The 17,360-nt window shown below is 52.2% G+C and overlaps 1 protein-coding gene across 1 annotated transcript; it reads right to left on the reverse strand.

The window, feature by feature from the left end:
- Nucleotides 1–6,479: 6,479 nt before the first annotated feature.
- TAF10 (TATA-box binding protein associated factor 10) lies at nt 6,480–16,428 on the reverse strand. The gene is made up of 5 exons (XM_088453875.1): nt 16,173–16,428; nt 14,525–14,682; nt 14,225–14,289; nt 13,918–14,032; nt 6,480–7,567 (listed from the first exon to the last, which is right to left on the reverse strand). The coding sequence occupies exons 1-5, from the start codon at nt 16,345–16,347 to the stop codon at nt 7,556–7,558; spliced, it is 525 nt and encodes a 174-aa protein (XP_088310001.1). The 5' UTR covers nt 16,348–16,428; the 3' UTR covers nt 6,480–7,555.
- Nucleotides 16,429–17,360: the final 932 nt, after the last annotated feature.

Genomic DNA, 17,360 nt, shown 5'->3' on the forward strand with positions numbered 1-17,360 from the left:
GCATATAAGCCTCAATAATAACAGAACGAAGCCAACGGGCTAGAGTCTGTTTGTTGGCAGGCCAACCCCTCTTGTGAAAACCAAAGAGGATAAACAAAGAATCCGACTTCCTCACAGAACTAGTCCGGTCCACATAAACCTGGAGTGCCCTTACAACGTCTAAGGAAGTCTCCCCAGCCGAAAGATCAGGTGACTGAAAGGCTGGTACAACAATTTCCTGATTAATGTGGAACCTGGAAACCACCTTAGGCAGGAAATCAGGACGAGTGCGAAGCACCGCTCTGTCCTGATGAAAAATCAGAAAAGGGGGATGACAAGAAAGCGCCCCCAAATCTGAAACCCTCCTGGCAGAAGCAATTGCCAAGAGGAAAACAGTTTTAAAAGTTAGCCACTTGAGCTCCACTGACTCCAAGGGCTCAAAAGGAGGACCCTGTAAGGCCCTAAGAACCACCACCAAATCCCACGGGGCCACAGGTGGCACAAAGGGAGGCTGGATTCTCAAAACACCCTGGAAAAAGGTGTGTACGTCCGGCATAGCAGCGATCCTGCGCTGGAACCACACCGACAGACCAGACACGTGTACCTTCAGTGAAGAAAGACGTAATCCTAAGTCCAAACCGGACTGAAGGAAAGCCAGAATACGCGAAACTCGGAACACCTGGGAATCATAGTTTCTGGCCTCGCACCACTGAAAGTAAGTGTGCCACACTCTGTGATAGATCCTCGCGGAAGCAGGCTTGCGCGCCCTCAGCATGGTGGTAATAACGGAGCTAGAAAAGCCCCGAGACCTCAGGACGGCTGTCTCAAGAACCACGCCGTCAAAGATAGTCGACCCAGATCCGGGTGAAGACAGGGCCCCTGAGACAACAGGTCCCGCCGTTGAGGTAGGAGGTACGGAGCGTCGATGGACAGGCTCCGCAGATCGGAGTACCACGGCCTTCTGGGCCACGCTGGGGCCACCAGGATCAGTGTGCCTCCGTCCTGTTTGAACTTGCGCAGGACCCGAGGCAGCAGAGATATCGGAGGGAACAAGTAAGCCAGTTGAAACAGCCATTTCCCCGACAGCGCGTCTATCAGACTTGCGCCTGCGTCCCTTGTCCTTGACCCGTACACAGGCAGCTTGTGATTGTAACGGGACGCCATCAGGTCCAGCTCTGGCAGCCCCCACTTGTCCACGAGTAGTTGGAATACCTCTGGATGAAGCGACCATTCCCCGGGATGCACATCGTAACGGCTGAGGAAGTCTGCCTCCCAATTGAGGACTCCTGGGATGAAAACTGCCGAGAGAGCTGGAAGATAGCGCTCCGCCCAAGCCAGGACGCGGGACACCTCCGACATCGCAGCTCGACTGCGAGTCCCTCCCTGGTGATTGATGTACGCCACCGTGGTAGCGTTGTCCGACTGCACCTGAACGGCCCTTCCGTGAAGAGCGGTGCCGGACGACTGCAGGGCTCTTTATACTGCCCGCAGTTCCAGGATGTTGATGGGAAGAATCGCTTCCTCCGCCGACCAACGACCCTGAAGTGACAAGGAGCCTGTCACCGCCCCCCAACCCCGGAGACTGGCATCTGTCGTGAGCAGAACCCATTCCGGGATCCAAAAGGGGCGCCCCTCCAGGAGATGCGCTGTCTGCAGCCACCAGGCTAGGGACAGACGCACCTCCGAGGACAACACCAGCATCTGAGAGCGGATCCTGTGTGGCAATCCGTTCCATTCTGAAAGAATCAGCCCCTGCAGGGGCCTGGAATGGAACTGGGCAAACTCCACCATGTCGAATGCCGACACCATGGACCCCAAAACTCTCATCGCTGAGTGCACCGACACTCTGCCACTGCTCAGACAACTGTGAATCCGCAGCTGTAAGGAGGAGACCTTCTCCGGAGTCAGAAAAATCCGTTGCTGACGAGAGTCCAGCAGGGCCCCCAAATGAACCATCCGTTGTGATGGGATGAGGGAGGATTTCTTCCAGTTGATCAACCAGCCGTGCGCCTGTAGACAAGCGACCGGCAGGTGGAGATGCTGGATCAGTACCTCCGGGGAGCTTGCCAGCAAGAGGAGGTCGTCTAGATACGGTAGCAACCGTATCCCCTGGCTCCGAAGGTGAGCCGCCATGACCGCCATCACCTTGGTAAATACCCTTGGTGCCGTGGAGAGACCAAAGGGTAGAGCCCTGAATTGGTAGTGGTTGTGGAGAATAGCAAACCGCAGAAACCGTTGGTGCGATGTTGCTATAGGCACATGGAGGTAGGCATCCTGGATATCCAGGGAGACCATATAATCCCCCGGTTCCATCGCCAGTATGATGGAACGCAAAGTTTCCATCCTGAATTTGGGAACCCTGAGAAACCTGTTCAGGGACTTCAAATTGATGATGGGGCGATGAGAGCCATTGGGTTTCTGCACCAGAAACAGCGTAGAGTAATACCCCATCCCACGTTGAGACTGTGGTACGGGTATAATGACCCCCGCCGTCAGCAAGGCCTCTATGGCTTCCTGAACCTGAAAGGCCGAGCTCCGGACCTAAGCAGGTGTAGTAGCTGAAGGGAGGAAGGCTGACTTGGATTTTGCCAGGGTATCTACTATTTTGTCCAGGTCCGGACCAAATAGTAATTCCCCATTAAAAGGTAAGGCCTCCAAGCCTTTCTTTGAATCCGCGTCTGCTCTCCAAGACCGCAACCACAAGGATCTACGAGCAGACACTGCTGCCGCCGAAACCCTAGAGGTCAACAGGCTAGCATCCAAAGATGCTTCTCCAATGTAGGAGGCGGCATCTCTCATCTGTCCTAACAACGCCCTCTGGACGTCCGGAGATTCATCCGTAAACGTGTCCTCCAAGGCGTTGGCCCACCCCTCAATGGCCTTGGCCACCCAGGAGATGGCCATGGACGGCCGGGCTACAGCCCCTGAGAGAGAATAAATAGACTTTAGACAAGTCTCCACCTTCCTGTCCGTAGGATCCTTCAGCGAGGATATAGACGGCAATGGCAAAGTAGCACTCCTGATGAGGCGTGTTACATGGGAATCGACTGCAGGCGGAGTTTCCCATTTCTTACAATGCGCTTCCGGGAATGGATAATTGGACGCCAAGCGTTTCTGTGGCAGGAAACGCTGACTGGGCGTCTGCCAGGCCACCGCCATGTGATCAGTCAACTGATCAGACAAGGGGAACGCTGTAGAAGTAACCTTAGCTTTTTTAAAACTAGGATACCTTGACTTGGGAGCGGGTGCCTCATCCTCAATCAGAAGAATAGCCCGCACCGCCTTAACCAGAGCCCGCACATTGATGGAAGACTTAGTGTCTACCTCCTGGACTGAGGCATCTGAGGCTGAGTCATCCTGTACCTCACCATCATCCGAGAACCCCTCAGAATCCGAAAGATGCGCAGCCTGTGCCATGACTGAGCGTTTAGACGCCCTGGAGGGCACGTCACTGCGCAACATCGACTGAAAAGCCGAAGATGCTGCCGCCAAATCTTGGACAGTGTGGGAAAGCGCATCCACCCAGGGTGGAGGAGCTGTCACAGGAGCCTGAAACGGCACCACAGCCGGCTGTGCCACAGGGGTGGACTGAATATACATTGGCAACCCCGCATAGTGACCAACAGGCTGAGACCCCGGGGGAGTCTGCAATAATTGTGGGACACCCGGGGAATGGGGGATGGCAGGCTGGGGCAACGCCCTAGTAGGGGCGGCAGTCGGGACCGACAGACGGTCCGCGATGGACACCAGCACCTGGGAAAACATCGCCCATGGTGGCTCCTGCGAAATGGGAGGTTTAGACATACCAGGGACCGCCTGGCACCGTCCGCACAGGCCGTCCTGTGACAAATCCTCCCTATCCACTCCTGCAGAACAGCGCCTGCAGGAGAACAATGCTGGAGCCCCGGAGTGCTCAATCTCCTCCTCAGACATGACTTAGGAAGAAAACGTGCGCACTCACCAGTGTGCTGAACAACAGCCCACAATATGGCACCGTGTAGCACACAACTGTATGTGACGGACCTCACAAATACGTGATCTATATAGGTGAGGTCAGTAGAAACACCCTTCCCCCGCACACCTGTAGGGCTTGTAGGAGAAGGAAAGGGATAGGTACAGGCTGACAGTAAGTAGAAAAAAGACACAGACAGGCAGCACTAGCAAAAGTCACATACCATGCAGGAAGATATACTCACTGCACCTTTCCACTACAATCAACCTGCCCAGATTCAGTGTCTGGGAGGGCTATAGCGCTGTGTACACTGTCCTTCTGCAGGGGAGAGGTACACAGGGGGACCGGTCCGCGTGCTCCCTGAGAGTATCCACGCTGCCACAGAGAAAATGGCCGCTGGAGACCTCAGAGGAGGAGTGGCCCGAGTATCTGCAGCTCAGCGACGCCAGACTCCGAGCTGAAAGGCGCGCTGAGCTGAGGGGAGGAGCCGCTAGACAGGGAAGGCTTCCTCCCCTGGCTAGCATATTAACCCCCGGGTTGCCGGCATCCCGCTTGCCGCGATATTAACCCTGGTGGTCTAGTGGTCTGGCGGGGTATGCCTCCGCTGGAGGGGGGGCCCGCCGCCACCGCTAGCGCCCCCGGTCTGTCCCCTAGACCGGGGGCATGGGACTGCATTTGAAAGGAACCCGCGCACCGCCGCTAATCAGCGGTGCGCGGCTTACCTGATCTCCCCGGCGTCTTCCGGCAGCAGTCCCGGGGGAAACCAGAGTCCGGCTAGTACAGACTCTGGCTTCCCCCGCCGCGATCCCCAGTTCAGTGCTGGCGTCGCAGCGCCAGCAGGGAGAAGGAGCGGCAGCGTGGGCGTCTGTACAGACAGCCCAGCGCTGCTGCTCTAGAGAAAAAACTTATAGTAAAAAATAAATAAATTTAACTAAGTTAAATAAAAAATTAAAAGCTTTAGGGGGCTGCTCCTGCAGCCCACTCCGCAGGGTGACCCGACTCCGGCCGGGCACCATCTAAAACAGAGGTGCCTGTGGCTCGGGGGCGGGGTATAGGGGAGGTTGGACCCAAGTGCATCCTGGGAGCAGCTGAAAGCTTTAACTCCGTGGTGCCCGAGGATCGAGCTATACCCCAAGGTCACCCTGTGGACCCCTATGGACCCTGAAGTAGAAATGCCATATTCCAAACTAAAAAAGTATTAGTGGAGTGGACCTATAAGGATATAGAATATACAGCGACAGTCGTCCACTTGTAACACCCGACCCCCCTAGGTCCCTATGCTGTAACACCCGACCCCCCCTAGGTCCCTATGCTGTAACACCCGACCCCCCTAGGTCCCTATGCTGTAACACCCGACCCCCCTAGGTCCCTATGCTGTAACACCCCCCCCCCCCCCCAGGTCCCTATGCTGTAACACCCCCCCCCCCCCAGGTCCCTATGCTGTAACACCCCCCCCCCCTAGGTCCCTATGCTGTAACACCCGACCCCCCTAGGTCCCTATGCTGTAATTCACTAGACAATGCATGAAAACCCCAGAGATCATCTTGAAAGACGTTTGCCTTACCACAGCCACCTGTACCAGGTGGTCATCTCACGGCTTTCTCTATTGTGGCGTGCAACGCTGTTCTACGGAGTCTCCCATCACACCCAGCACTATTTCCATCAGTGAGCTCCGGCGCACTACAAGTGCCAGCTGGACACCAACTTACATCAAGTATTTGCTGGACATTCGAAGCATTCTTATGTGGAAGTGGTGAGCATTTGAACTTTATTATTCACAAACTGACCCAAATCAGGACTCAATTCTTACACTGGGAATAATTTATTGGATGGATACATTCTAAATGGCGACATGAGTTGTTGCAACAACTGTATCAATGTGATTATATATATATATATATATATATATATATATATACACATACACACTCTATTTTATGAAATTTCAGTGTCATTGTATGTTTAATAAATGTTATCCTCTTTTATGATTCAGAGAGGCCAAGGTGATTTTTGATTAATCAAGCACATGTTATTATACAGTCACAGCAGCGCAACTGTTTTCTTATCATTTGACTAAAGTAACCTATTGTTTGTTACTCTAGCCTCAGAACCCCCGGATGGCTTCGTTCTGATATAAATCAGAACAGAAGTTGTATTAAGTTCTAAATCATACATTTCACATACTTATTCGTACATATTAACATTTCCAGTTTATACTCAGTTTACATTTTATTAGACATGGGGTACATGAAAATATATACAATACACCAAGTATGGTCGGTTCCCTAATGTTACCCCACCACCCGACCATTCTAAAATATCACACCATCTCCCATGTAGCTCACTTCACAGAAGCCCCAGACGCCCCCCTCTTAGACATGCTACCTCTAGCCGTAACTGCTGGAGGTAGTTATGATTCAGGGACTTTGTCCAATTGCCATTTATATATTCTTAAAGGAATCTCTGCCTATTCCAACTGTAACACTAGGGGGGGCTGTTGTTCTATCATCTGGAGGAACCATTGAGAACATGTCACACACACACAAGCAGCAATAGATTGGATTTATTTTGCATATGTTAGACATACAATGCCAGGGTTAGTAGGAAGAGCACACCGCAGACATATAGATAGCACAATGTTTGCAGCTTTATAACCTCATGGTCAGTGACGTCCAAAGTTATAATCCCCCCCGCCCCAAACCAACCCTCCACCCTGTTCTACACCGTTGCATTCACCCGTGTGGGTGGCACTTCCTTAAACCTCTTCAGAGAGTACAGATGAAGCGAAGTGACACCACTGAGGGTGCAGCCTATGAGGAAAGCCCTGAAAATACTGTACCCGTAACATGCAGCGCAGTCACCCTGGGTTTCCCAAAGGCAGCAGACCCATCCGAACTCCTGCTCTTCGTGCCCGATTACAGGTGTGGAGGACAGAGGACGCCATACATTGTCCTCAGCGCCATTCCTTGTACAGAATATTCAAAGCAAAACATTTGAAAATAAAGAGCTATTTATAAACCAGATAAATTTCCATTCACACATCACAAAACGCTATTTTACATAAAACACAAGGGGGGGGGGGGGGGGGGGGGGGGTTGGAGACAAAACTGAGAAGTTAGGACAAATTATTTCTCCCCTTACGTCACAGAATTGCAGGATGCAGAAAATGCGAGACGTGGAGGCACTATTTACATGATAACACCGGCCGCTCCCAGCCCAGGAGATGACTATCTATACCGGTCCAGTACCAGACATGAACACACAGCTCCACTACATCCTAGAGGAAGTGATGGGAGGGAACAGAAACCTCATGGGGACCGCAGGACGCAATCACCGAGAGCGGACAGATTTATGTCCCAGAATCTGACAAACACCAGTTTTACAGACGCTCAGGCTCAAGGATTTAAGCCACAGCAATGTTATCATCATTCGGTACAAGGTCGTTCCTGTGCGCTCTGCAGACACGTCAGCGTTCAATGAAGTCGGTCACTGGGGTGAAAAAGCGACTGTAATCCAGCTCTAACAGTTCCTGTCACACACGCAGCACTAGGTGAAGTAATGCGGCTTCTTTACATTAATGCCGTATTCGGCCAGAGCAGGAGCAAGATCCTCCATGGTCAACGTTTACTTCTTATCCTGCAGAACAGAAAAAAAATAAAAAAAATGAGAAAAAAAACTTTAATAAAATGCAATTTACGATGTACAAAATACAGGAGAAGCTTATCCGGACAATTCTGAAAAGCAAAGGAGGCTGCTCAGTGACGTGTGTGATATAGGAGTGAGCACCTCCCCCTAGTGACTGGTACATCTGTGTGTGTGATATAGGAGTGAGCACCTCCCCCTAGTGACTGGTACATCTGTGTGTGTGTGATATAGGAGTGAGCGCCTCCCCCTAGTGACTGATACATCTGTGTGTGTGTGATATAGGAGTGAGCGCCTCCCCCTAGTGACTGGTACATCTGTGTGTGTGTGTGATATAGGAGTGAGCGCCTCCCCCTAGTGACTGATACATCTGTGTGTGTGTGATATAGGAGTGAGCACCTCCCCCTAGTGACTGGTACATCTGTGTGTGATATAGGAGTGAGCACCTTCCCCTAGTGACTGGTACATCTGTGTGTATGATATAGGAGTGAGCACCTCCCCCTAGTGACTGGTACATCTGTGTGTGATACAGGAGTGAGCGCCTCCCCCTAGTGACTGATACATCTGTGTGTTATATAGGAGTGAGCACCTCCCCCTAGTGACTGGTACATCTGTGTGTATGATATAGGAGTGAGCGCCTCCCCCTAGTGACTGGTACATCTGTGTGTGTGATATAGGAGTGAGCACCTCCCCCTAGTGACTGGTACATCTGTGTGTGTGTGATATAGGAGTGAGCGCCTCCCCCTAGTGACTGATACATCTGTGTGTGTGATATAGGAGTGAGCGCCTCCCCCTAGTGACTGATACATCTGTGTGTGTGATATAGGAGTGAGCGCCTCCCCCTAGTGACTGGTACATCTGTGTGTGTGATATAGGAGTGAGCACCTCCCCCTAGTGACTGGTACATCTGTGTGTGTGATATAGGAGTGAGCACCTCCCCCTAGTGACTGATACATCTGTGTGTGTGATATAGGAGTGAGCACCTACCCCTAGTGACTGATACATCTGTGTGTGTGATATAGGAGTGAGCGCCTCCCCCTAGTGACTGATACATCTGTGTGTGTGATATAGGAGTGAGCGCCTCCCCCTAGTGACTGGTACATCTGTGTGTGTGATATAGGAGTGAGCGCCTCCCCCTAGTGACTGGTACATCTGTGTGTGTGATATAGGAGTGAGCGCCTCCCCCTAGTGACTGGTACATCTGTGTGTGTGTGTGATATAGGAGTGAGCACCTCCCCCTAGTGACTGGTACATCTGTGTGTATGATATAGGAGTGAGCGCCTCCCCCTAGTGACTGGTACATCTGTGTGTGTGATATAGGAGTGAGCGCCTCCCCCTAGTGACTGATACATCTGTGTGTGTGATATAGGAGTGAGCGCCTCCCCCTAGTGACTGGTACATCTGTGTGTGTGATATAGGAGTGAGCACCTTCCCCCTAGTGACTGGTACATGTGTGTGTGTGATATAGGAGTGAGCACCTCCCCCTAGTGACTGGTACATGTGTGTGTGTGATATAGGAGTGAGCACCTCCCCCTAGTGACTGATACATCTGTGTGTTATATAGGAGTGAGCACCTTCCCCTAGTGACTGGTACATCTGTGTGTATGATATAGGAGTGAGCACCTTCCCCTAGTGACTGGTACATCTGTGTGTATGATATAGGAGTGAGCACCTCCCCCTAGTGACTGGTACATCTGTGTGTATGATATAGGAGTGAGCACCTTCCCCTAGTGACTGGTACATCTGTGTGTATGATATAGGAGTGAGCGCCTCCCCCTAGTGACTGGTACATCTGTGTGTGATATAGGAGTGAGCGCCTCCCCCTAGTGACTGGTACATCTGTGTGTGTGATATAGGAGTGAGCACCTCCCCCTAGTGACTGATACATCTGTGTGTGTGATATAGGAGTGAGCGCCTCCCCCTAGTGACTGGTACATCTGTGTGTATGATATAGGAGTGAGCACCTTCCCCTAGTGACTGGTACATCTGTGTGTGTGATATAGGAGTGAGCGCCTCCCCCTAGTGACTGGTACATCTGTGTGTATGATATAGGAGTGAGCGCCTCCCCCTAGTGACTGGTACATCTGTGTGTGTGATATAGTAGTGAGCACCTCCCCCTAGTGACTGGTACATCTGTGTGTGTGTGTGATATAGGAGTGAGCACCTTCCCCTAGTGACTGATACATCTGTGTGTGTGTGATATAGGAGTGAGCGCCTCCCCCTAGTGACTGGTACATCTGTGTGTGATATAGGAGTGAGCGCCTCCCCCTAGTGACTGATACATCTGTGTGTGATATAGGAGTGAGCGCCTCCCCCTAGTGACTGATACATCTGTGTGTGTGATATAGTAGTGAGCACCTCCCCCTAGTGACTGGTACATCTGTGTGTGTGTGTGATATAGGAGTGAGCACCTTCCCCTAGTGACTGATACATCTGTGTGTGTGTGATATAGGAGTGAGCGCCTCCCCCTAGTGACTGGTACATCTGTGTGTGATATAGGAGTGAGCACCTTCCCCTAGTGACTGGTACATCTGTGTGTGTGATATAGGAGTGAGCGCCTCCCCCTAGTGACTGATACATCTGTGTGTGTGATATAGGAGTGAGCGCCTCCCCCTAGTGACTGGTACATCTGTGTGTGTGTGTGATATAGGAGTGAGCACCTCCCCCTAGTGACTGGTACATCTGTGTGTATGATATAGGAGTGAGCGCCTCCCCCTAGTGACTGGTACATCTGTGTGTGTGATATAGGAGTGAGCACCTCCCCCTAGTGACTGATACATCTGTGTGTGTGATATAGGAGTGAGCGCCTCCCCCTAGTGACTGGTACATCTGTGTGTATGATATAGGAGTGAGCACCTTCCCCTAGTGACTGGTACATCTGTGTGTGTGATATAGGAGTGAGCGCCTCCCCCCTAGTGACTGGTACATCTGTGTGTATGATATAGGAGTGAGCGCCTCCCCCTAGTGACTGGTACATCTGTGTGTGTGATATAGTAGTGAGCACCTCCCCCTAGTGACTGGTACATCTGTGTGTGTGTGTGATATAGGAGTGAGCACCTTCCCCCTAGTGACTGATACATCTGTGTGTGTGTGATATAGGAGTGAGCGCCTCCCCCTAGTGACTGGTACATCTGTGTGTGATATAGGAGTGAGCGCCTCCCCCTAGTGACTGATACATCTGTGTGTGATATAGGAGTGAGCGCCTCCCCCTAGTGACTGATACATCTGTGTGTGTGATATAGGAGTGAGCACCTCCCCCTAGTGACTGGTACATCTGTGTGTGTGATATAGTAGTGAGCACCTCCCCCTAGTGACTGGTACATCTGTGTGTGTGTGTGATATAGGAGTGAGCACCTTCCCCTAGTGACTGATACATCTGTGTGTGTGTGATATAGGAGTGAGCGCCTCCCCCTAGTGACTGGTACATCTGTGTGTGATATAGGAGTGAGCACCTTCCCCTAGTGACTGGTACATCTGTGTGTGTGATATAGGAGTGAGCGCCTCCCCCTAGTGACTGATACATCTGTGTGTGTGATATAGGAGTGAGCGCCTCCCCCTAGTGACTGGTACATCTGTGTGTGTGTGTGATATAGGAGTGAGCACCTCCCCCTAGTGACTGGTACATCTGTGTGTATGATATAGGAGTGAGCGCCTCCCCCTAGTGACTGGTACATCTGTGTGTGTGATATAGGAGTGAGCACCTTCCCCTAGTGACTGGTACATCTGTGTGTGTGATATAGGAGTGAGCGCCTCCCCCTAGTGACTGGTACATCTGTGTGTGTGATATAGGAGTGAGCACCTCCCCCTAGTGACTGATACATCTGTGTGTGTGATATAGGAGTGAGCGCCTCCCCCTAGTGACTGATACATCTGTGTGTGTGTGATATAGGAGTGAGCACCTCCCCCTAGTGACTGGTACATCTGTGTGTGTGATATAGGAGTGAGCGCCTCCCCCTAGTGACTGGTACATCTGTGTGTATGATATAGGAGTGAGCACCTCCCCCTAGTGACTGGTACATCTGTGTGTGTGATATAGGAGTGAGCACCTCCCCCTAGTGACTGATACATCTGTGTGTGATATAGGAGTGAGCACCTCCCCCTAGTGACTGGTACATCTGTGTGTATGATATAGGAGTGAGCGCCTCCCCCTAGTGACTGGTACATCTGTGTGTATGATATAGGAGTGAGCGCCTCCCCCTAGTGACTGGTACATCTGTGTGTATGATATAGGAGTGAGCGCCTCCCCCTAGTGACTGGTACATCTGTGTGTATGATATAGGAGTGAGCGCCTCCCCCTAGTGACTGATACATCTGTGTGTGTGATATAGGAGTGAGCACCTCCCCCTAGTGACTGATACATCTGTGTGTGATATAGGAGTGAGCACCTTCCCCTAGTGACTGGTACATCTGTGTGTATGATATAGGAGTGAGCACCTCCCCCTAGTGACTGGTACATCTGTGTGTATGATATAGGAGTGAGCGCCTCCCCCTAGTGACTGGTACATCTGTGTGTATGATATAGGAGTGAGCGCCTCCCCCTAGTGACTGGTACATCTGTGTGTGTGATATAGGAGTGAGCGCCTCCCCCTAGTGACTGGTACATCTGTGTGTGTGATATAGGAGTGAGCGCCTCCCCCTAGTGACTGGTACATCTGTGTGTGTGATATAGGAGTGAGCACCTCCCCCTAGTGACTGGTACATCTGTGTGTGTGTGATATAGGAGTGAGCACCTCCCCCTAGTGACTGATACATCTGTGTGTGTGATATAGGAGTGAGCGCCTCCCCCTAGTGACTGATACATCTGTGTGTGTGTGATATAGGAGTAAGCGCCTCCCCCTAGTGACTGATACATCTGTGTGTGTGTGATATAGGAGTAAGCGCCTCCCCCTAGTGACTGATACATCTGTGTGTGTGTGATATAGGAGTAAGCGCCTCCCCCTAGTGACTGATACATCTGTGTGTCATATAGGAGTAAGCGCTTCCCCTTAGTGACTTCTACACCAAGAACTTGGTATATTTCGGGCCTCGTGGTCCAAATTACGGAAAAGGTGATAACCCGAGTAACTAAACTTATACCCTCACAGACAATACTTGTTGCAGTAGAGATAACTGAATTTTTATACCTACATTGAATCCTTTTCTCTGAATGCATTGGGGGACCTGGGAACCATGGGGTACAGAGGCACTAAGAAATATTATACAAGCCTGAATCCTCCTCCCCCTGTACATCCTCTAACCTGCTGGGGGGCAGTTATCTACTAATTAGGCCCCACAACGCAGACACTAAGGGTAACGAGAGGAAGACAATGAACGTCTGCAACAATCAGTGGGGAGAACTAGAGCGTAATGTGTGGGGCGCCTTCGCCTCCCAAACAAATTCAAAAATAAATATAAAAATCATGTTTTTTCATTCATCAAAATGGCGGACACAGGAATCAATGGAGACATCCTGATGCTGCTACTATGCGCGGGTTCCCGCGTAAGCTGCACAATATACTGTGTACAGACTGAAGGGTTAGACCCGAATCTGACAGTGACGCACTGAACGGCAAATGATGAGTTCCTGGTGGAAATACGCACCCACCATATCCATGGACACCATGAACTCATCCTGTTCCATGCTGTATGAGGACTGTCCTAGAGGTCCGCCTCCAACAGGGCGTTTAAGGATATTGGGCCCAGAATTGGTTGAAATTAACCATTTGGTTTCTGGAACCAAATAGTTAATTTCATCAGGGTAAAGCGTTTTGCCGTGTCTCCAGGAAGAAGGGTGTGAAACAGGTCCTTGGCAAGGACTTCAGGAGATCTCGGATGTATAAAAAGGAGGAGGAGGGGGGTTTAACCCCCTATTGTTCCTCAGCACGCTGAATTATACTTGCAACAATATATGAAGACTACATGGTCATGGAAATTCAGAGATATTGGTTGCATGCATATGCAAATTAATGGGAAGCTGCTGGGCCTCGTCACGGCTTCTCTGTCACTAGCAGTCCCTAACACTAAGGTGTTCACGTCTGGGGTGCAGGGCACCCCAAAAAACATCCGGCCCAGAACCCCCCCCAGGCCATCACACGAAAAATGGAAAAACGGTGACAGTGCAGTGTAAACTATAGATGTGTGCGAGTAGTTATTAAGTGTTGAAAAAGGATGCCAGTATAGAGGAGCCTTGATGCTGGCCTGGCGCTTATTCATATATTTGCAAATGTATGTAAGTAATACCTCTGAATTTCTATTATTGTGTAGGATTCAAGTATTTTTGTTGATGTTGCTGCAGTGTGCTGGAGGGAATTTCTTTTTTTCTGTGATATTTACACTAGGATGAAATATATACTAGGGGGACTTACTTTGCTCTTGCTCCGCGAGCTCCCCGAGGCAGTGCCTTTCATCTTGCAGTGCTGCAGAGCATCATTTGCAATATCCGAGATAAACTTCTGAGCTGCCAGCGAGATCAGCCGAATACTGGATGGTAAAGACAATAGGTCGGTTACATGAGAAGATTGTATATTACACAGCATATCATATAAAGATCATATATAAAGAAATGACAACATTCTGATGGCTTAGAAGTGATCTCTCAGGGATAGTAGGGTCAGTACAGGTTGGACGCTTCATCTAACAGAAAACAAGGTAAATGCCTTCAGATGCACTCACATCCGTGGGTCTGACGCCTCAAATCCAGCCCGGCTCAGGTAATATCCTGTGACAGCATCTGGGATCTGTCGGGAAATAAGAGTTTGTTTTCTCTTAAGCCCATGTCCTGGAATACCTTTCCCTACACATAGCAAGAACATTACAATGTGCGCCAATCTAAACAATTCCAATCAAGGCGTGAGATTAGACATGGCGTGAGATTAGGAATGGCGTGAGATTAGGAATGGCATACTCTGCACATGAGGCGTAAGATAGTGCCCGGGCACCGCTAAGTGAGGCCATTACAGAGACAGAACTTACAGTAGGTGTGTAATCCTCCAGTTGCATCAGGAAATCCACCAGCGGCGTGGTGGAAATGACCGGCTTGATATCTCCATTCGTCACTCCCGGGGGCAGGTAGACGCCATTGGAGAGAGAGCTTTCAGAAGGGGCCGCAGCTGACGCAGCAGAGATGGGAACTAAACATCAGAAGGAGATCAGACCATGAATAACAGCGTAGGAAGGGGGGGAGGAGTGCAGCAGACCACTGGGAGGTGATCGGGGGGGGAGGAGCGCAGCAGACCACTGGGAGGTGATCGGGGGGGGGGAGCGCAGCAGACCACTGGGAGGTGATCGGGGGGGGGGGGGGAGCGCAGCAGACCACTGGGAGGTGATCGGGGGAGCGCAGCAGACCACTGGGAGGTGATGGGGGGGGGGCGCAGCAGACCACTGGGAGGTGATCGGGGGGGGGGGCGCAGCAGACCACTGGGAGGTGATCGGGGGGGGGGGGGGGAGCGCAGCAGACCACTGGGAGGTGATCGGGGGGGGGGGGGGGGAGCGCAGCAGACCACTGGGAGGTGATCGGGGGGGGAGCGCAGCAGACCACTGGGGGGTGATCGGGGGGGGGGGGAGCGCAGCAGACCACTGGGAGGTGATCGGGGGGGGGGGAGCGCAGCAGACCACTGGGAGGTGATCGGGGGGGGGGAGCGCAGCAGACCACTGGGAGGTGATCGGGGGGGGGGAGCACAGCAGACCACTGGGAGGTGATCGGGGGGGGGGGAGCGCAGCAGACCACTGGGAGGTGATCGGGGGGGGGGGAGCGCAGCAGACCACTGGGAGGTGATCGGGGGGGGGGGGAGCGCAGCAGACCACTGGGAGGTGATCGGGGGGGGGAGCGCAGCAGACCACTGGGAGGTGATCGGGGGGGGGGGAGCGCAGCAGACCATTGGGAGGTGATCGGGGGGGGGGGGAGCGCAGCAGACCACTGGGAGGTGATCGGGGGGGGGGAGCGCAGCAGACCACTGGGAGGTGATCGGGGGGGGGGGGGAGCGCAGCAGACCACTGGGAGGTGATGGGGGGGGGGCGCAGCAGACCACTGGGAGGTGATCGGGGGGGGGGGGGGAGCAGCAGACCACTGGGAGGTGATCGGGGGGGGGGGAGCAGCAGACCACTGGGAGGTGATCGGGGGGGGGGCCGCAGCAGACCACTGGGAGGTGATGGGGGAGCGCAGCAGACCACTGGGAGGTGATGGGGGGGGGGGGAGCGCAGCAGACCACTGGGAGGTGATGGGGGGGGGGAGCGCAGCAGACCACTGGGAGGTGATGGGGGGGGGGTGCAGCAGACCACTGGGAGGTGATCGGGGGGGGGGGGGGCCGCAGCAGACCACCGGGAGGTGATGGGGGAGCGCAGCAGACCACTGGGAGGTGATTGGGGGGGGGGGGGTGCAGCAGACCACTGGGGGATAACAGGTCACAGAGAAAGGGGATATCTGTGTGACTGCAAGGGGATGACAGATCACTTGGAGGTAACGAGGGGGGGTAATGCATCACAGGGTGTTACGGGGGGGGGTTACTGGCGGATCTCTGGGAGGTGTGTGTGTAGGGTGGGAGGAGGTAACAGGGCGGTGTGTGGGGGGTGCCGGAGGTAACTGGGGCAGCAGCGAATCGCACAAGGCCCGGGAAGCACTCACCGCTCGCTCTCCGCTCCCCCAGCTCCCTCCCCGGCAGTCCGGCGGCTGCTGCTCCCGCCACAGGCCCGGGCTTGGGGATGTTGGCCGGGCTGGGCTTGTTTTCAGTGGCGGGTCCGGGCTGAGCGGGGGGTCCCGGTACCAGGGACGCGACCTGCGCCAGCTCCGTCCCGCTCATCCTACTGCTGCTGCTGCGCACACACTTCCGCTACCTACCGGAAGTGGCGGCACGTACTGCGTGATCACCCTGACGTCATGACGCCGAACACCCTCATGCCAAAAATTATGGTTAGACAGTAACTGATTACGTCTGGGTACATCTACGGAAGGGGATCTATCCACAACCCGCACTACACCCCCTATTATACCACAGTACTGATACTACACCCCCTATTATACCACAGTACTGATACTACACCCCCTATTATACCACACTACTACATTACTGATACTACACCCCCTATTATACCACAGTACTGATACTACACCCCCTATTATACCACAGTACTGATACTACACCCCCTATTATACCACAGTACTGATACTACACCCCCTATTATACCACACTACTACATTACTGATACTACACCCCCTATTATACCACAGTACTGATACTACACCCCCTATTATACCACACTACTACATTACTGATACTACACCCCCTATTATACCACAGTGCTGATACTACACCCCCTATTATACCACACTACTACATTACTGATACTACACCCCCTATTATACCACAGTGCTGATACTACACCCCCTATTATACCACACTGCTACATTACTGATACTACACCCCCTATTATACCACAGTGCTGATACTACACCCCCTATTATACCACATTACTGATACTACACCCCCTATTATACCACACTACTACATTACTGATACTACACCCCCTATTATACCACAGTGCTGATACTACACCCCCTATTATACCACAGTACTGATACTACACCCCCTATTATACCACAGTACTGATACTACACCCCCTATTATACCACAGTACTGATACTACACCCCCTATTATACCACACTACTACATTACTGATACTACACCCCCTATTATACCACAGTACTGATACTACACCCCCTATTATACCACACTACTACATTACTGATACTACACCCCCTATTATACCACAGTACTGATACTACACCCCCTATTATACCACACTACTACATTA

This window comes from Taudactylus pleione, unplaced genomic scaffold (genome assembly GCF_031769625.1).
Source record: "Taudactylus pleione unplaced genomic scaffold, aTauple2 ptg000598l, whole genome shotgun sequence".
Classification (NCBI taxonomy): Eukaryota; Metazoa; Chordata; class Amphibia; order Anura; family Myobatrachidae; genus Taudactylus; species Taudactylus pleione.

Excerpts from the sequence above, each read along its gene's own strand:
- TAF10 (XM_088453875.1), bottom strand. The coding sequence starts at position 16,347 with ATGAGCGGGACGGAGCTGGCGCAGGTCGCGTCCCTGGTACCGGGACCC. Across the intron at positions 14,683-16,172 it reads GGGGGAGCGGAGAGCGAGCG|TTCCCATCTCTGCTGCGTCA; the intron begins GTGAGTGCTTCC and ends TCTGATGTTTAG. Across the intron at positions 14,290-14,524 it reads TGGAGGATTACACACCTACT|ATCCCAGATGCTGTCACAGG; the intron begins GTAAGTTCTGTC and ends ATTTCCCGACAG.